Here is a 20,109-nt window from a genome sequence, read left to right as displayed (position 1 = left end):
CACAACACAGGTGCACCTATGATGTATATTACTACATCAAATGTCCCAAAAGAAGGCTACAGGTGCTGATGTGATCCTGTGCCAAACATCTTGTATCTAAACAAGAGCCTGGTCTGCTACAATCACTATCTCACTATGGATGTACCCAGTACCCACTAAAGCTCGTCTAAGATTGACACACACTATTCTTGTACAGTACACACACACATATGATATAAAATAGTGTAGTAATGTGGTGAGTTGCGTTGTGTTCAGAGTGCCCATTCAGCAAGCTTTCTCATATCTTCGTCATCATCTTGAACCTTCTGCTTTTGTATCCCGGTTGCTATGGAGACATAAGAACTTTATATAGCAAATCGTGCTTAGATGTGTTAGTGACAGTGTGAGGTGATATCCCTCTTTTGTGTTTAGCTATGTATCAAATAGTCTATCAGTAACTTTGAAATACAATACCACAAACATTCACTTGAAATCAACATTAGTGTCTAGTGTTTATTACACTCCCTGTATTTTAATCATGTTAATTAGCTGTAAAGACTCCAGCTACACACACACACACACACACGCACGCACGCACACATCCATTTAGTATATGGTCCACTATCCATTTTGATTTACCATAAAATTGAAACTAATATTTGGTGAAATTGACAGACTCAAAAAATCTGTCAATTAAACTTCATGTTGTCATTTGATAGTACATTTGGTAATTTTTCCCACCAAAATAGAAAAGGGAAAAGTGGTCTGGGCAGGAGACTACCTCCCAAAAGATTTCTCATAAACCTCATGCTTGACATCTACTGCTCCACTGGACCAATCGCTTCCAGTTTGAAGTGTATTAACCACAAACTAGTGTTGAGAAAAATGGAGCAGAAGCCATGAGGGTGAGTGAGGTCATTTTGCATTCACGCTGGTATGATGGAGTCAGAGGGGATACAACACACTTATGTCAGCTCATAGGATTTGTACAGAGCAATTAAAAAGCAACTTTAGGTTTTACTGAAAACTAGGTGGCAATTGAAAGCTTTTCCTTATATGTTATTATAATGGTGTGGTGAACCCCACTGAACCCCACTGGTTTGATATGGGATTGGGGATGTCATCACGTGATGAAGAGCTTACCACATGAAACAGGGGGCAAACGACAACAATGTAAGATAATAGCACTGGAAATTGTATTCAAGGTCTCCATAATCCTGTTTAAATCAGATTGAGCATCAGTTTAGAAGACAAATAATGCAGATTGTTTTTAATAGTGCTAAGTGCTTAAATAACTTCACACATTACCAAACTTTAGTGTCACCAAAATTTTGGTCATTTATGGCCATGGTAACCTGATGACCACACCCTCACAAGAAATATCCAATCAGTTACAAGATATGAAGGCACTTACGGACTTCAGGAAGATTCTCTAGTCCTGGTAGCTCGTGAGATGGAGTACCAACTTCGAGTAAATCTTTCTCAACATCTTCTTGTTCCAACTCTTCTAGCTCTTGTAGGAGTTCATCCTGTTACCATGACAGTAGTTACTATTACAAGACTGTTATACCTACCTCATCAACATCTTGGAAGCCAACAGGTTGTGATAGTGCATTTGAAATCTCATTGGCTATTTCTGTTTGTTCTTGTATGTCATCCATTATGTCATGAACATCATCGACATCCCTGGATACAAGACATTAGGTTAACCCGGATACAAGTCATTAGGTTAAAAGTTGTTAGGTTAACCAGGATAGAAGTCATTAGGCCACATACTCACAACTAGATAGTAGGTTATCCCAAATACAAGTCACTATGTTACCCCAAATACAAGTCACTATGTTATCCTGAATACAAGTCACTATGTTACCCTGAATACAAGTCACCATATCATAATAACTAGGCAGTAAAATATTTTCTAAACAATTAGATGACTCAGCCAGTTACAACATACGTACACCAGCACATTTCACGATGCTGTATGGTAGGACACCTCTATATATGGTAGGACACCTCTATACAAAGACACCTAGACACCTCTATACAAAGACACCTCTATACAAAGACACCTCTATACAAAGACACCTCTATACAAAGACACCTCTATACAAAGATCAACCCTGCTATACAGAGGTCATCCATGTAACATGTTGGACCATCATAATCAAGTAACAACTAGATTTTTCTTTTCTTTTTTGAATGGCAGAAAGTTATGCCATAGAAATCTGGAACCTATTCAATACAGTGTGGACCAACACTACAGACAGCTGTACTGAGATTAGCAATTATTATTACAGAACTATCTGATTACCAGCAGTCATGTATAAACAGTTAGTTTGATCTGGTTTAGAATCTTTTTATGTCTGGAGGCTTAATTAGGTTTCTATCTGGACAGAGGAGGGCAACACAATTTAAGCGCTGCTAAACTATATTATACAAATGGTTCGTTTATAACGTGCTGAAGAACACTAAGCTTACAACACGAGTTACCACACAGTGTTTATTGCTGCTTTGTATGGCATGCGAAGGACCAAGGTAATTATTGCACATGATATACATGACATTGTTAATATCACCATAAACCAAAGAATTTTAAAAGACAAACGTACCATCTTAAAACTTACACTAAACTCAATTCAATTATCCATTCAACCCCATCGTTTGCTAGATTTGTATTGGGTCTATTGAGGCTCACCAAGTGGAACCATGCAATTAAAGCAATAATTTTGCATAGCGCTTAAAGCGTGTCCAACCTCCTCTGCTATCTAGAATAGAAAGAATCCTGTGGCGGGGTTAGTTAGTAACCCACTGTTGTTCAGCTAGTAGTTGTTTACTCATTCAGCACACAAAAATTATCAAAACCATAGTCTTACTGTCTGGACAAGAATGGTGTCATTGGCACTGATGCACTAATGACATGATGTGGGGCCGACACTATTAACTTGAAGGTTGATACTCACAGCCACAGTTCATTTTCTTTTGCTCTTTCTTACCAGCTTCATTCAGAGAATTTTTCAAACTATTTAAGCCATACCAAATCGATCATATGTTTCATGGACTGTTTGCCCTCTAGTAGTGACCCGGCAGGTTGAAAAATAAATAAAAATGTTTATTGCAACCAACAGAGCATGCTCTATTAGAATATCTTGATCGTTACAGGTTCTGAAATAAAGTGAGGGAACTCTCCCCCCCGTGCTACTACTCCTATTACTGCTTGTACAATATTTAAGAGTCTACAGCACTATTTTTAAGGGATCATGTGATTTTCGCTTATTATTTTAATTTTTTGCCAACACAATGACTCGCCGCATCCGTGAAACAGAACATTAATTTGTCATGGTCTTAGAACAAACTAACATATGCTCCTCAGATGATGTGGGCTTTACCTCAGCCTGTGGTCTTGGTAATTAACTGTGGGTAGCTCTCACCCACATCATCTTCAGGTCTCTAAAACAGCATAGAAACTTGTTCTAACTATAACTTATGCTTTGCTGATCTTTTTTTGATGAATGTAGTATAACTCCACCACCAGTTACTAACTATTCAGAAACTCCAACAAGTGCTGGTTACTTCGGACATCAAAAAAATGTTGAATAAAACTTTAGTAATGTGTAGTAAACAATTTTAGAGTATTTTGTTTAAACTCTAGCTGGATTTACTGTGATAAACTCCACAATGTCACCAGCCCTCAATGACTACTAGGGTTTTTCAATGTCCGAACGATAGTAAGACACTGTTCACAATAGACAGTAGTATAACGGAATAGTGAAAATCTACTTATTACCTTCACAGAGATATACAAGGAGGGGTGTACTTATGGATATATTTTTGACTAAGAGACTAAACAGCCATTTTAGACTGATTTTTGTTCCCAAATATTAGTTTTACAAGTGTTTTGCATGAATATTTGCATATTTTTACATTTAATAGTAATTTTTCAAATGATAGGCGATAGATGATAGCGATACTATCCCAATATTCCAATATGTTCATACTGACCCTAATGACTACATAAGCCACTCAACACCAGTGCAGTTGTAAAGCTGCAATTTGCTAAAACTGTTACTGACTTCATAGGGACATTCAGTTTGAGCTATTCTTAGCCTACAGTGTAACTGATTGTTACATCATTGTGAAATGTGTTGTCTCTGCAATCTGTCAGTTTGAATATAATAGTCATGTGATACAGCTGTGTCATTGTGACATCACATGATGTTAATATATTTTGATGATGTTACACCTCTCTAAATCATCTTACAAATAATCAGGACACTTGTCCATGGTTTAGTATACACACATTCTTTGTGACTGAATCTGCAAAACCCCGACACAATCGTGTATTTTTCGAATCCTGTTTATTAAATAATGTATAATCTACTCAGCCAAGTGCACACTCTGGTAAAGTTTCCAATAACTTTGGGAGTTACAGCCCTACAAAGTAGCAACAACAGAAAAATTGATTTGCACAGCAAGTATAGGGTGTGTCGGGTTTGTGCAGATCCAGTCACATTTAGACCCCTGAAATCAGGACACCTCACTAATAAGGACACCTTGATAATCAGGACACTTGTCCATGGTCCCATTTGTATTAGTGTACACACATTTAAACCCCTGAAATCAGGACACCTCACTATATAAGGACACCTCACTATATAAGGACACCTTGATAATCTGAATATTTATGTACAGCTGGACTAATACCACACTCCCACACTACACACATACTTACAGATTTTGCTGGGCACTTTTCAGTGCCTTAGCAGCAACACTCATAGTCTTCAACACTTCAGTGTTACTCTGAGCATTCTCCAATGATTCTCGTTGGAACTCTATTGTTGATAACGTGCCATCAATCTGAGCCAGCTGTGTCTCAAGTCGCTTCTTTCTTTTTAATGCATTCAGAGCTCCTGTGATAACATCATAAGATTACATAAATTAAGGATCTAGTCTCAAAGGTACAAGTTAACAAGAAAAACTGTACCCTGCAAATGTGGGGAAATATTAGGTCACGTGAATATGTGATAAGGGGTGTGGTATAATAAGGAAATCAACACCAACCTCGCTTGTTCTTCATGCCACACTTTTTGGCGGTGGCTGTTTCGATTTCTATCTTCTTCTCAATAAACTCCGTCTTCTTCTCCAGCATATCTGCCGTATCTCTCAGTTTTTGAATGGCGACTTGAGGAGAGGGCTGTGTCTCCCCTTTCTTGCCGCTACCGAATATTCTCAATAGTGCACTCATCGTGTAATCTGTCTTAACAAAGATGTCACCTTAACCTATGTCTTAACGCCTTTATACTTCACTTAACTGCTGATTCCTTCACCATGTACGCAAGAATACGGAGCGTGGATGTTGCCGTATCCGGAGTACCGTTTGTCTAAATGGAGGGTTTGCTAGATGATTCTGTTGCGGCGCGAAGAAATGGCGACGAGAGGCCTATTGGTGGTCTACCAAAGATTAAAGATATTATTAGAAGAAGCCGAAGAGACTCAGACCCTCAAATAGAAGCGCCCGACTTAGATTTTGAGTATGAAGACACGGATACCTTACCACACGAAATAGCAGAGCTATACAGTTACTCTGAGTCGCCAGAGTTTTACCTGAACAGGGTAAAGTTCTTGGATCAACTTGAGAAGAAGTTCCCTGGAGCAAACTGGACCTCCCTTGATCACGGCCAGAAGGTAGCAGACATTATGACCTTACTAGATCAACTGGAAGTGGTCAATGCTAGTGAAAGAATGGATGCGGCTCGTAGCTTGCTATACTTGGCCCATGGCAACTACTCCATTGGAATGAAGGAAGATGAATTGTTGAGAATATCTCGTAAGAATTTGTTCCTAATGTTGCAATGTGGAGTGTTCCAAGCTGTCACTCAACTACTCTGTCTTGAAATGGACAATCTTGAGAGAGCTATGGAGGCCATGCACAAAGGTAGTATATCTATCGTAGATAATATGGAGATTAGGGTCTGTCTCAGTATACACTACATCTTCATTGAGAACCTCAGAAGAGAAGACCCTTCAGATAGTGGGGATGAAAAGAGAATGAGAGAGGAGTTCTTAAAAGACCTCAGTACTCCAATTGTTGATGACGATTCTTTGGTCTCTATCCTGTTTGTGATGTTGCTAAAGTTCTGCAGTGGTAATATGCCACATTATCCCATCAAGAAGATATTAGTGTTAATTTGGAAGATCATTCTCACCACGTTGGGTGGAATGCATGCCCTCGCTGACCGTAAGAAGGAGATGAGAATTAGGGCAGGTCTTCCGGGAGAATATGAGAACCCAAAGTCAAAACCAATGTCACTAACCCATCCAGCATTTGATCCTCCCACAACGATTGAAAGGAAAAGTCGTGATGAACTAATATATGCTATACAAGAGGGTGGTAACGCAACTGACGTTGGGTCACCTAGTGTGGAATCTGCTTCAGGTGTGATACGACCGAAGGCAAACACTAAAGGATTGGAGTTCAGGCCCAAAGTGCGTATGAATGACGTGGAGGCTTTTGTTGAGAACAGTCGGGCAAAGTTTAGTTGCTTTGAGAATGCAGACAGCAGTGTTGATGAATTAACTGGGTTACCAGATCCCATCAAGGAAAGCATCGAAGTGTTGAAGGCTCATGTGTACACACCCCTTGCTGACATACAGATCAAAGAGGAGAGCCAGTTAGAGGCGGGACTAGCTGGCAAACCTGTTGAAGATATTGTCCTGCCTGAGAGAACATCTGAAGCAGAGAAGTTATACAAGGTTCTTCTTCCTAATCTACCTCAATACATGATTGCTCTGTTGAAGGTGCTATTGGCAGCGGCTCCAACTTCTAAAGCAAGAAGTGACTCATTGAATATACTGGTAGATGTGGTCCCCCAAGAGATCCCAAACTCAATCGTAGAGTCAACACAGCTGACACTCGACATTAACCGTCACAAGGAGATCATTGTCAAGGCAATATCGGCCATTTTATTGCTGTTATTGAAGCACCTTAAAGTGAACCACATTTACCAGTTTGAGTTCATCAGCCAACACCTAGTGTTTGCTAACTGTATTCAACTGATATTGAAGTTTTTCAATCAGAACACCATACAACTACTGCAATATGTCACTGCCAAGAATAACATCTACGCAACAGATTTTACTAATTGTGTGCTGAGGTCTGCTTTAGAAGAAGACAGCGACCCTCTGCCCCCTGATCCTAGCTATTGCTGGAGGAATCTCTTCTCTTGTATAAATTTGGTGCGTATTCTACAGAAACTAACAAAATGGAAGCACTCACGGACTATGATGCTCGTTGTTTTCAAGTCAGCTCCAATCCTCAAACGTGCTCTGAAGGTTCGTCACCCAATGATGCAACTGTATGTTCTGAAGCTGCTCAAAGTCCAGGCCAAGTATCTTGGTCGTAACTGGCGTCGTAGCAATATGAAGATCATATCATCGATCTACCAAATGGTCAGACATCGACTTCATGATGATTGGGCGTATGGTAACGACCTTGATGCTAGACCATGGGACTTTCAGACTGAGGAGTATGCACTGAGAGCTTGTGTTGACCGGTTTAATGCTCGTTACTACAGCACAGAGGGGTCTGTAGTCAGTCAAAGTGACGATGACTTGATCAAACTAGACATGACTCCTGTTGATGTCAACCCTCTGAGTGTTCTGGGTCAAGATGTCGAGTTGAGTGAAGATTGGAAGGAGCACTATGAAGAGTGGGTTGATAAAGAGGTGATCTTTGACCCTCCCAATTGGGACCACGTACTGAACCATCCATAAATTGCAAATATATTGTAATTTTAATTGTAACATGACGTAATAATTAAAAGTGGGCGGAAGGGAAACACCCGAATATTTTGCGCGGACGAAAGTGACCTCTGTGAAATCTTAACATTGCGACAGGTACGACTATTATGAGCTATACACTAACTGTAACGAAGTTGTACACGTGTGTGTGTGTGTTCAATACATTGCCTCATGTTTGTTATGTTGACACACCCTTTTTAAACCCCCTTTTTTGAACAGGAAGACGATCACTCTAACATTCACGGACAACTCGCTATAACAAACAGGACTATGGGTTTTAGCCTTCTAGGACAACTCTAATCTGTTTAGTTAGTTGCAATCTTACTCCATACTTTTAGCCTGTGCTATTGGGATATTGTCTAATAGTCTGGGGTGGTATATAGACTACCTTACTGTCTCCATCATCTCCAGGTATTGATCATATGGCAGAGGAAACCACAGGACCATCTGACAACATGAAGGCGTTCAGAGAGATATTTGCTAAGGCCAAGAACATTGTAGTGCTGAGTGGGGCTGGGATAAGTGCTGAGAGTGGAGTACCAACATTCCGAGGGGCTGGGGGACTATGGCGGACCTTCCAAGCCCAACAACTAGCTACCCCTGAGGCATTTGCAGATAATCCCTCACTAGTATGGGAATTCTACCATTACAGGAGGGAGGTTATGTTGAGTAAGACACCTAACCCAGCCCATGATGCCATCGCTGGGATGGAGAAAAGACTAAAGCCACAAGGAAGATCAGTTGTTGTGATCACCCAGAACATTGATGAACTACACAAGAGAGCTGGATCTGATAATATCCTAGAGCTGCATGGTGAGGTGTTGTACTATGTACTTGTGATAGGGCGTGGTGAGGTGTTGTATACATGAGTGAGTACTTGTGGTGGGCCTTGTGGTGGGGCCTGGTAACACAGCAACTATTAGGTGGTGTGGATAGTACTGTGTTCATACTGTCTGGTAGGAAGTGTCAGAGTTTGCTCCTTGCATTGACCTTCCAAGCCAATAGCAGGACTCATATATCACATACTGGACTAGGTTACTGATTGAGTGTCCATGACATATCCACCCTCCTGGGGGTTGGACCGAATAAAACAAGTTTAGGTTACTCAACATCTCTTAGTGACTGTAAGTAGAAGGGATAATATAAGGGTCTGGTGAAATACAAATACCAAATTATTTCAAAAGGAATTCAATTAGACAGTACACGTAACTGCTTGTTACGTACCTTCAATTCAAACAAAAGTATTGTGTTGCCAAGGTGATTTCTGTGTGAATGTCGTTGGCATGCATTAATTGGCTACTGCTGAATCTGGGCGGTAGAGTATCTGTATTTCACCAGACCCTTGACGCCAGACTGATATCTTTCATGGAGGATTGGGGGAGGCTCAAACAAGATCTATGTGGTATAGACTGTCAGTATTAGCTGTACAGTGAGTTATTTTTGAGAAGGTTTGCAAATCATCAATCCATTAAATTTCCTTGCTAATACCATACCTGTTTCACTGCCCATACAAAAGTCTCAATAGTAGCAGTGAAATTTATCCCGTATTTCACTGACAGCAGTGAAAAAGTTGTAATTGTAATTTCATTGGCTAGAATTTATGTTAACAATGTAGCGCCAATTAGTGTCGACGCATATTTAGTACATAGTGACAAATTGTGTACATAGCAATGCTAATGCACAGCATGCGTATTTACCATTTCCAATACAACACTCGTGGTATTTATCCCAAATTTCACTGCTACCCATGCTATTACTAGTACAAATTTTATGCGTTAGTGTTTATTTGGTATGAACCATTTCCAAAAAATTTTTGAAAACCATATACAGTGGAAATTGTTGTAACAAAATATCTAATAGAGCATGCACAGTCAACTACTCTAATAGAACAGTCACATTAAAGCTGTAAGTAGCTACTAAATTTATATAATCAATCTAAAATACTATCTCGGAACTCTAACATTGCCCCTGTTGTGTGCTTCAAAACTTTCATTACCAAAGTTGCCTCACGCCAGAAATCTTTAGCCTTCTCCACTACCCCAGCCAATATTTGTAATCTGGTATTGCTCAACTATACGTGTTCTTGTGTATAACCTTACTAACTACAGCTTCCATATACTCCCTCAAATATGTTAGTATCAATACTCAACTGTTATCATCAAATACTGAAAGCTATAGTACTCATTTGTTGTAACAAATAATTATGTTGAAAGTAGCTGTCCAATAATTTGACTTGTCAAAAATGCTCCCAGTTTCCATTAAATGACTAAAGACCACCTCCAAAACTCTCTAGAATGAATGTAATGATTAATTTGGTATGGCTCCAGTGATGTACACTATTAATAAAACAATCACCATTGTTATGGTTTCTACAGGATCATTATTCAAGACTCGTTGTACCAAGTGTCAAGACATCAAAGAAAATTATAATAGTCCGATTGTGCCGGCACTGAAGGATAAAGGGTACTAATTGTGATCATGTGATCCATTATTGTCATGGTTACAGTGCTCCTGATCCTAACGCTGAGGATGCTCGTATTCCTGAGGATCAGTTACCAAGGTAACCAAGTGACTGAAATTGTCAAATAGGACTTTAAAATGTTTTAGGGTTTCATTTTCTGTCGATCTAAACCAGATATCATGGTAATGAGGTATCTGCTTAAACATTTGGTTAGGTTGACAACTGTTTTATCATATAAAAAATTTAAGTGGAAAGATTTTGTGGGGAAGTTGTTCAAAGTAAAAGCTTCGTAGCTATGCACTACTGTGTTTTTGTAGTGGAGGAGCAATCCATAAAACTTTCCCAATTTTTTGTATAATTATAATAGTGAATATTATTATTATTAGCACTTTACAGTGAAGGTCTGACAGTAACATGTGCTGAAGCCTTAGGATTACCTAACCTAATTTCAGGGAGTTAGACCTAATGACTTGACCTAGTGAATATCTATTCATCCTTATAATGTAACCTGAAGGAAATGTTATTGTGATGATGTGTTAGGTGTAAGGAGTGTGGTGGATTATTACGACCTCATGTGGTGTGGTTTGGTGAAGCACTTGATGTACAAGTTCTAAATCAAGCTCAACAAGAAATGGCCAAGTGTGACCTGTGTCTATTAGTGAGTTATCATTAACTGTCCAATTTAATGTGGAGCCATCATAATAGGGGGCATGATATTGCTGTTTGCAAGGTCCAATATTTGACAATATTATTACTTCAATACACTTCTTCACATTTTTGTGTGTTCAGCATTTTAGTGGTATCCTAAAGATGAATACCTAGAAATTTTTCTGGTTTGCCTACTTAACATTTTTGCAGAATATTTTTGTAGAGTTCAGTACATAATACACCTAGTGAGCTGTCTTACAGTTGTACAACTTATTACATAATAGAATTCCTTTTGCTGATTTTGGCTTGTCCTTAGCTACAGGCTAGATTCAGTTACAACCTTACACTGACTCCTGTTATTGAACACATGACTATAGTGATGAGGCCAAGCTTATACACCCTACAAGTTATGATACACTCTCACCCTCAGGTTGGCACCTCATCAGTGGTGTACCCAGCTGCAGCATTTGCTCCAATGTTAGCAATGAGGGGCGTGCCTGTAGCTGAGTTTAACCTGGAGGCTACCATGGTTACCGATAAGATGAAGTGGGTGTGGTGTAGTCATGGTGACACAATGATTGTAGAATTGTATATTTCTTAGATTTCACTTTGAAGGAAAGTGTGGAGAATTACTACCTCAAGCTGTAGCAAGACACGACACGGAGCCATAAGAAACTATTTCAATTTCAAACACATTTAATATATGATAATTATGTTTGACTACAACATTTGCTCTTCTCGGTCTTGGGGGCTCCCCCCTTTGGTGACTGCTTTACTGATGGAGCTATCTCCATAGCAACCAGGTTGAACAAATCATCAATTCCCTTGTTAGTTTTGGCTGATGTCTCCAACACAAATTTAGAATTAATGTCGACATTTTTAGCAAATTCCTCAGCTCTATTGCGGTCCACTTGTCTATCACTGTCAAGATCAACTTTATTACCGACCAACACCTTAACAAGACCTCCCGTCCCCACACCCATTGCAGACACAGCGTTCTCAATCCAGTTACTGAGAGAGTCAAACGTCTCAGCGTCAGTTATGGAGTAAACCAGGATGACAGCTTTGGCTGATCTGAAATAAGTCGGTGGTATTGTGCTCATGTGCCGCTCTATCCCAGCTGTGTCAAACAATGTTATCTGTAAGAAATGACAATATTAAGCAGGCACTGTGAATGGTAGAACCTACTGGACACTGGGTATCACTACTATACACTGACCTATCTTTGATCAGTAAAATTTGGTGAATGACTATATCTTAAAAATTTGAGGGTAGAAAATTCACCATCCAATTGCAGGCACTAATAGCAATTCAGCTGGAACATCAACCATGAAAAAATTTTCCTAGGATGGGAAATGACATCGTTCTTAAAATATTAGTAATGTAATTAGATAAGGGATCAACTACCAATGATTTAGGAGTACCTTTGAGTATTAACAAAATTCTTTCGTGAAACATCTTCCTACTCTTTTTCTATTATTCTATGCTCAATGGAAAGAGCTATTCATGGATACAAAACAACTTCTAACACAACACTATCTCATACCAGTAAAACCATATGGGGTATAGCAGTTCCCCACATATGACATAATGGTCAGTGAGGAATGTGGAACAACATCTTATATTACAACTCATGACATCATTATCAACTAGATGAGGTACGTACAAGTTTCCCTCCTTCACACCAATAACCAGTTAAACCTGTTTGCTTACGGGCCCCAGCACAGTGTATTAAGTGTATGACCAGCTAGCTAGTCCACTAATATCAGTTGCTGGTGTAGACTGCAAAATTTCCTTTTTTACTCAGGTACTGTAATGCTTGCAAGAGTTAAACATCTACCCAGTGAAGTGCAAATCCCCCCTTGAATATCCATGGATGTCACAAACACCAGTTACAACACAACTCGCTACTTCACGATCAATTCTTACCGATACTTCGCTTCCTCCTGACGGTTTCCACATTTTAGTGAACTTGTCTTCCTTGGGGTTGTGTCCCTTGCTTGACTCGTCGAACTCGTTACTTTTAAAGCGAGTGAAGATCGACGTCTTACCCACCCCAACGTCTCCAATCAATACGACCTTGTCTGTAGTAGCCTTTAGAAGGTTCGTGTCACTTGCCATTCCCTTTGAAGTGCCCACCAATAATATAGTACGCACGCGCGTAAATCCTCACGTGATATTTGGCGGTACTGAAAACGTGTCGACATGGAAGCAAGTCAGGTGGACATGGAGCAGTCTAGCGACCAGCAGGAGGTGAAGGAGCTGAGTAGTGACCAGGCGCCATGTCAGCAGTCCAGTGCAGGGGACGAGGAAGAAGTAGCTTCAGAATTGGTGCGTACTGTAGTGTGGTACCCAAGAGTGTGTACGGTATACTTGTTTATCTTGTCGTAGAGTAATGAGAGCGGTAGCGCCAGTCAGGAGCCATTGAAGGTCCAGAGGTTTAAGAGATTACAACATTTACTGGAGAAGTCTAGTGTCTACTCCAAGTTCATGTTACAACAAATGGAGCGACAGAAGGAAGAGGAGAAGAGTAAGAGTAGCAGAAAAGAACGACGGAAGAAACAGGTGGACGTTATAACTAGATCGGTGAGGACAGCTCCCTGCAGGCTAGCAATAGTCATATTAATGAGGGGGGATATACAGTATCAAAAATGTCTACTAAACAGGTTCCACTACCAATGCTGTATAATTTTTAATTTTGAGTTGCTACGTACAAAGAGTCGTGCCCAGCCCCACAGCAAATTCCTAAAAAGTCTCTTGCAATGTTCTATGGTAACCATATTCATTTTATAGCTGTGTAGAATTTTAATTCACAGTGTCCTATTGACACCTGTAAAATTATTGCCAACAATGCACAAAAGATTCAATATTTGTGGTACTGTAAGTTACTAGTAATGTTGACTTTGTGCCTATACTGTTCAATACGTCACTAAGTGATGTTGATAGTCCAGATTGTTTAGACCAATTTAACTAGTCCAGTATAGATTTATTAGTGCTTACAGCTGATTGTAGTGGTTTTGTGGTTTATTGTATAATAAAAATCTTTTAGTTAGCTGTGTAAACAGCAACAGTTTCCTCCAGTTATTTGGTCAGTAGTGACACTTAGTAGATACAGTTAGTATATGGTTTAGCTTGTACTGTCCTTGTTTGGCTTATACTTTATTTACTTGGTTAAATGTCGTACATCATCACATCAATTATTGAGTGTCACTTATGGAGGTATAACTTTTACTATTATCACACAGTACTCTAATCAATTAGTGGGTGTGGTTCCACATAAGTCTATGGACATATAGCAAGTGTCTTATTAGTGGGTGTGATTTAGTGCATACCTACAAACATTAACACACCATACTCCAACTTTTCAAACACACCTTATGTAGCTAAAGTCTTTGAGCAGGCTGTAGGACCAGGTGTCCTACAGACCTTTAGCACTTGTGCTGTAAAGTATTAATAAATACAGTGAAACCTCATTAATAGGGCCACCTATGGGACCCATGATAAGTGGCCCTATTACTGAGGTGGCCCTATTACCGAAAACCTTATTAATGCAGCCATAAAACAAAATGGCCTTATTATTGAGGTTTTCAACAAACCAGCAACTGTAACATCAGTATACAATTGATCTAACTAAACACACTATGTAGAGTTTATCACAGAGAAAGGTAGGAGCATACAATGTACCAATTATTCCAGCAATACTTGAGACATAATGGCTGGAAAAGCATGAAGTATACTGCCAGAATAATGGGTACCACTTTCAGTAGTTAAAATGTACACTTAAGAGCAGCAACTTTTGCAGTGATACCTTGACTGCCTGCTCAGCTGGCCTCTTTACTGAGGGAACATTGTATTAGTTTTACCAGTTTGGTCCAGTGGTATGTGGCCACTGGCCTTTATAATGAGGTGGCCCTATTAACGAAAATTAAATAAATGTAACATAATGGAAAATACGTTTGGACTTGCTGGACCTGGCCACTATAATGAGGTGGCCACTAAGTGAGGTTTCACTGTAAATAAAATAAAATACTGTTAAATTAATGTGGCTCTACATACACCTATATAGACACTATCCCAGATTCCTGATAAGTGGGTATGGCTCCACTTGTGACAGACAGTAACAATCCCAATAAGTGGTTATATCAGTAGATTGTCTAACTGTGATTTAATATCGTGCACTACTCCAACTTGTTTCAGTACTTTTTATCGATGTGCTATGGTCCCTATACTCTAGTTGAAAATTCCAAATTTTTTCGTGTACTTGTTTGTTAACTTTTTTTGTAAATAATTTTATTATGACTGGTGAACCCATGCATACCGCATCTGAAATGGCGCTGCGCGCCCCAGCTATATCAATTATTGTCTGAAAAGTGAAGTACAGTATCCATTACACTTCATTGTCAGCTATGTTCAACCTGTTACACAGCATTTCGAATCAAGAACTGTTCGAAAAGCACCTCTACAATCCACGCATACCAAAAGAAAGAAATAGTGCCGTGCGCCCCAATTATATTAATTATCATCTGAAAAGTGAAGTATCCATTACGCTTCGCTGTCGGCTATGTTCAACCCGTTACACAGCAGTACGAATCAAGAACTGTTTGAAAAGCACCTCTGCAATCATAATAGCCACTATGAAAAATACAGACCATTCCGTTTTGAAGAGAAGCCATCACGTGCTACCGCCCAATTGACACCTTTCGCTGTCAGCAAAGATGAATGGGACACAAAGGAGGACACTGGTAAGTCCATGAAGAATGCATTGTACGTACTGCGGTATGCCAAAAGGCACCTCTTGGGCCGAAGCAACATCGGAACAGTGAAAAAAGCAAGCCTGTAGCCTTAGCTGTTATCGAGGTACGCTTGTCTGAAGGCATTAGTCAGTCAGTCACTAGAAAATTCCGTTGAATAATTTTTTTTTAAAATTCCGTAGCAACTTGTTGAAAGCATTTTTGGGTTGATCTGAAAGCTTGTTTGGGCTTAGTTTTACCTAACCAATAGTGCCTTATGGTCGTCTGGGAAAATTGAGGCTGTTTTTGGGTGATGTTATTTCGTGGGCCACGTCTACTCCTTTGTGGTCCCTACTATACAGTTACTATCGTACTGTATGATTATAGGTTTGTGTATCTGTGAAAAGTGGGTATAGCAGGCTGTGTATATATTTATTTATTGGCCGCCCATACAATTAGTTGATCACCCTTTGCAAAGGGTATTAAAAACACTGTTTGAAAAGCTGGCTTAGCTGTTTTATAACTACTTGGCTTCCTTTCCATGAAACGGGTTAGTGGCAAACTTGTAGGCTGATCTGCCCATGCAATTACAAATGCAATGTGTACACAAACTTTAGGTGTCCTCCTGCCCTGTTCAGTGGCTGGTACCTTGGCAGTATTGGTTAGGTAGTCAAGCCCAAAAGTGTCTCAAAAATGGCCAAAAATGCTTCAGATAAGTTGCTATGGAATTTTAAGTTTTTATTCAGTGGAAATTTCTGCTGACTGACTGACTAATGCCATCAGACAAGCATAACTCGATAATGGCTAAGGCTATGAGTGTTTTAAGCAGTAAAATCTGAATCACATTTTTTATAATCACGCAATACGCACCAAATAGTACACACAAAATAATTCCTAAATCAAGTACAAATTAAATAACCAAATAGAGCTGAGTGATAATACAACTATCATAATCACAATTTGATAGTAACTTTTATATCATGATAACGATAGTATCACGATAGTTACTAGCAGTTATTAGACACTCGGCTTCACGTATACAACACATGAATACTCCAATTACATACACACCCACATAACTGCTTTTCTAACACTCCACTAGAAATTTTTATGTGTTAGTATTACAGTTGCAATCTTTGTTGTCGACGTTCAAGGTACTATATAGTCTTGTACAGTTTTCTGAACTCCAACGCTATCATGTTTGCTTTTGTTATCCATATTTTTGACTAAGCATAGATATGGATAAGTAATCACGATAGCACGATAGTATACTATCGAGATCACGATTGTTAATAGCTATCATGATAATCGATTGATCGCCACTATCGCTCAGCTCTATAACTAAATGTACTAATCTTACAATATCTCCCTACTATAATCCTGAGGGAGAATATAACTGTATAAAATAAACATAAAAACATAAGATATACTACCTATAATTTAATGATTAGCTGCAATTCATTACAACAAAACACTACTTCAGATTAAATCATTACATGGGCTTAATTACAAAAAAGAGAAAGTTTTGGTCCAATTCCTCAATGTAATGTTTTGGCAAGTTCCTGGTTGTGAGGCCATTGTAGGGTGTTTTACACTCATTTGTTGACTGTCACTAGGTGATTGACCACTGGTCACAGTACCCTCTGGCATTTCATATTCTTCATCAACAACCTTAACCTCTTCAAGTGCTTCAGTTTCACAGTTATTTGGTTGATATTCCTCTGTGGTTTGTGGTTGTCGTCTGTTGTGACAATACATCTGTCCCTGGCATTCAACAAAGTATGATCTAGTGCCAACTTGCCTTTTGCAAGAGCCCAGGGACCACTGCTCTTCACCCAGTAACTTCATACGAATAGTATCTCCAGGGTGCAATGGCTTAAGTGGCATGGTCCTCTTGTCATAATACTCAGCTTTTGTGACTTGGGAATTACATAATCTAGCTGTTACTTGATGGTTTACTTGATGGTGTGATTCAGATTTCAGCAGCTCTTGAGATAAAGGCAGCAGTGTCCGAGTATGATGTCCCAACAACCTTTGGGATGGTGTCTGGTCAATTGGTGATCCAGCAATGCCAGATACTCTTCTGTCTTGGACAGTAGACTCATCTTCAGAAGAGTCTTGCAAGTCTTTACTGCACTTTCTGCCTTGCCATTTGATTGCGGATGTCTTGGGGAGGAGGTAATGTGCCCATTGATAGGAGAACCGTCAGACACAACAACATCCGGTATACCATGCCTGGCAAATGTCATCTTTAAAACTCTGATTACTGCCTGAGATGTGGTGCTTCTTAAGTGGTCCAGTTCAATGTTCAGTTGCCACCCTGCTCCAGGGTCTATCAGGTAGTTCATGGGGGTACTAGTGGTTCCTGACACTGCTGGACGGACAGAGTTGCACACAGAGCACCCACTCACATAGTCCCTTACCTCTGCACTTACAGAGCATCAATGGCCAATAAAACACTTCTCTTGCTCTGTGCAAGCAGGCCTCCACACCCATATGGCTGTTGTGCAGCTTCTTAACCATCTCATGCCTGAGTGTGGCTGGTACCATGACTCATTCACCTCTAAAAATTATGCCGTCTTGCACAGCAAGTTCCATCATGACAATTGAAACCTCTGCTAGAACTAGTGATTTACAATGTGGCCAGCCCTGTAGAATCAATTTTATTAGTACTTTGCAGGGTGTTATCTGCTGATGTTGCATCACGGATTTGTTTTAGGGTTTTGGTTGAGATCTGAAGGTTCTTTATTAAGTCAAGATCTTCAATTGAATGGCAGAACTATGACTGACCAGGTGATTGTACCGCTGAGTTTTGTGGGTAGACTCTGGATAAGGCATCAGCCAGGTACATTTCTGCCCCTTTCTTGTATGCAATTACTAAGTCATACCTTTGTAAGCGTAGTAGCATTCGTTGCAGTCTCTTGGGTGCATTGTGGATTGGTTTAGTTGAGATGGTAACTAGAGGTTTATGATCTGTCTCTACCTTCATAGTGTACCCATAGATGTATTGGTCAAATTTTTCACACCCGGTGACTATTGCCAACATCTCTTATTCAATTTGTGCGTATTTCATTTCAGTTGCTGTGAGACCTCTGGCCCCAAATGCTATAGGTCGACCCTCTTGGAGGAGTGTTAACCCCAGACCATCCTCATAACCATCAGACTGCAGCGTTGCTTCTTTTCTGGGATAAAAGTATCGAAGCACGAGGGCTTTAGAAATCATGATCTTGAGTGTTGTGACTGCATCTTCTTGGGCTTGTGTCCACTGCCTTGTGTACCAAATGCCTTAGAGAGTCTGTAACCGTGGACAACTGTGGCAGAAACTTAGAGAGGTACTGAACCATACTGAGAAACTCCTGGAGTTCCTTAACATTGGTGAGTGTTGGCATGCTCACTATTGCCGAGACTATGTCAGGATCTGGTGCAAGACCTTTGTCAGTCAGGAGGTGGCCAATGAAAGGAACAGCCATGTGACATAATTTTATCTTCTCCAAATTGAGTTGCAGGCCTCGACTTCTGGCTTGACGGAGAAAACAGCTAAGATTAATATCACGGCTGGCTAGTGCTTCCTCCTTGGCATCACCAAATCTGCACACAAGAAAGTCATCTGCTATGACTTCAACACCATTCAATCCCTCTACAATCTCATTCATACATTGCTGCCATACTTCAGGGGCACTGTTGATACCAAAGGGCATCCTTTTCCATCGGTACCTCCCAAAAGGGGTGTTAAATGTGGTCAAGTAGCTCGGTGAGTCATTGCGTTTCACCTGTCATAACCCGTCTTGGCATCATGCACCGTAACAGTTTGGCACCAGTTAACCAGGTTGTCACTTCTTCTGTCTCTTTTACGTTTACATTGTCACAGTCAAGGATCTTGACCAACTCCATTTGTACACATGAATCTTTACCTAAAATAGGCACCACTTTTGACTTTACAACATAAAATGTACCTTGCGTTTCTGGCCTTTCCACTCCACAAACAATATTACCGTGTCCCCCGTTGCCATGACATAGTCCAAAACAGTTAGCACATTACAGGATACACCTGTGTCTATTTCAAACACTACATCATGTTTCTGGTTGACTGTACATGTCGCCAATGCTTGAGAATTAGGAGATTTCTTCACCGAGCTCACACAAAACAATTCTTCATCATCACAAAGTTTATCCTCTACCATATGCACCTTAGACAAGCGACATACCCTTGAGAAGTGTCCTGACTTGCCACAACGGTGACATGTTTTGTCTGGCTGGGCATACCTCTTTCTTAAAGTCATGTCTGCTTCCACAGTATCTCAAGGTTGGGGCTGCTGGTGGGTGCTATGAGTGACTACCACTGCTCTGTGGCTGACCTCTGGGCACCTTGGGCTTCTTATCACTGACCGAGTTGATGGGCAGGGACTCGCTGTCTTCCACCATGTCATTAGTAACAGTTCTATTACCTTGGTGAGAGTTAGATCTTTTTTGCTAACAGAGTCTCATGTGTTTTGT

General features: G+C 40.0%; 5 protein-coding genes across 6 annotated transcripts in view; 3 read left to right on the top strand and 2 right to left on the bottom strand.

Moving 5' to 3' along the window:
* Positions 1-167: 167 nt before the first annotated feature.
* LOC136264622 (charged multivesicular body protein 4b-like) lies at positions 168-5,443 on the bottom strand. Of its 2 annotated transcripts, XM_066059397.1 has the most exons (6): positions 5,289-5,443; positions 5,038-5,229; positions 4,709-4,886; positions 1,554-1,665; positions 1,394-1,508; positions 168-325 (listed from the first exon to the last, which is right to left on the bottom strand). In XM_066059397.1, exons 2-6 carry the CDS (start codon positions 5,219-5,221, stop codon positions 252-254), a joined length of 663 nt encoding a protein of 220 aa, XP_065915469.1. In that variant the 5' UTR covers positions 5,222-5,229; positions 5,289-5,443; the 3' UTR covers positions 168-251. The 2 variants fall into 2 exon arrangements, with proteins under 2 accessions (XP_065915469.1, XP_065915468.1); XM_066059396.1 differs by having other exon boundaries at positions 5,038-5,363.
* Positions 5,324-7,830, top strand: LOC136264620 (striatin-interacting protein 1 homolog). The gene has a single exon (XM_066059394.1). The coding sequence runs from the start codon at positions 5,362-5,364 to the stop codon at positions 7,747-7,749; it is 2,388 nt and encodes a 795-aa protein (XP_065915466.1). The 5' UTR covers positions 5,324-5,361; the 3' UTR covers positions 7,750-7,830.
* LOC136264621 (NAD-dependent protein deacylase sirtuin-5, mitochondrial-like) lies at positions 7,788-11,611 on the top strand. The gene is made up of 7 exons (XM_066059395.1): positions 7,788-7,872; positions 8,188-8,589; positions 10,152-10,239; positions 10,283-10,336; positions 10,778-10,895; positions 11,316-11,431; positions 11,487-11,611. The coding sequence occupies exons 2-7, from the start codon at positions 8,199-8,201 to the stop codon at positions 11,554-11,556; spliced, it is 837 nt and encodes a 278-aa protein (XP_065915467.1). The 5' UTR covers positions 7,788-7,872; positions 8,188-8,198; the 3' UTR covers positions 11,557-11,611.
* Positions 11,564-13,063, bottom strand: LOC136264623 (ras-related protein RabC-like). The gene is made up of 2 exons (XM_066059398.1): positions 12,815-13,063; positions 11,564-12,024 (listed from the first exon to the last, which is right to left on the bottom strand). Exons 1-2 carry the CDS (start codon positions 13,004-13,006, stop codon positions 11,596-11,598), a joined length of 621 nt encoding a protein of 206 aa, XP_065915470.1. The 5' UTR covers positions 13,007-13,063; the 3' UTR covers positions 11,564-11,595.
* The window catches only part of LOC136264619 (lymphocyte-specific helicase-like), a 22,342-nt gene continuing 15,265 nt past the window's right edge, over positions 13,033-20,109 (top strand). The window contains exons 1-2 of the mRNA XM_066059393.1: positions 13,033-13,216; positions 13,277-13,471. Of these exons, the coding sequence (XP_065915465.1) occupies positions 13,091-13,216; positions 13,277-13,471 (321 nt within the window). The 5' untranslated portion in view covers positions 13,033-13,090. The remainder of the gene's footprint in view (positions 13,217-13,276; positions 13,472-20,109) is intronic.

This window comes from Dysidea avara, chromosome 8 (assembly GCF_963678975.1).
Source record: "Dysidea avara chromosome 8, odDysAvar1.4, whole genome shotgun sequence".
NCBI lineage: Eukaryota > Metazoa > Porifera > Demospongiae > Dictyoceratida > Dysideidae > Dysidea > Dysidea avara.
The sequence above is the reverse complement of the archived record's forward strand: the minus strand, read 5'-3'. Positions and strand labels throughout refer to the sequence as shown.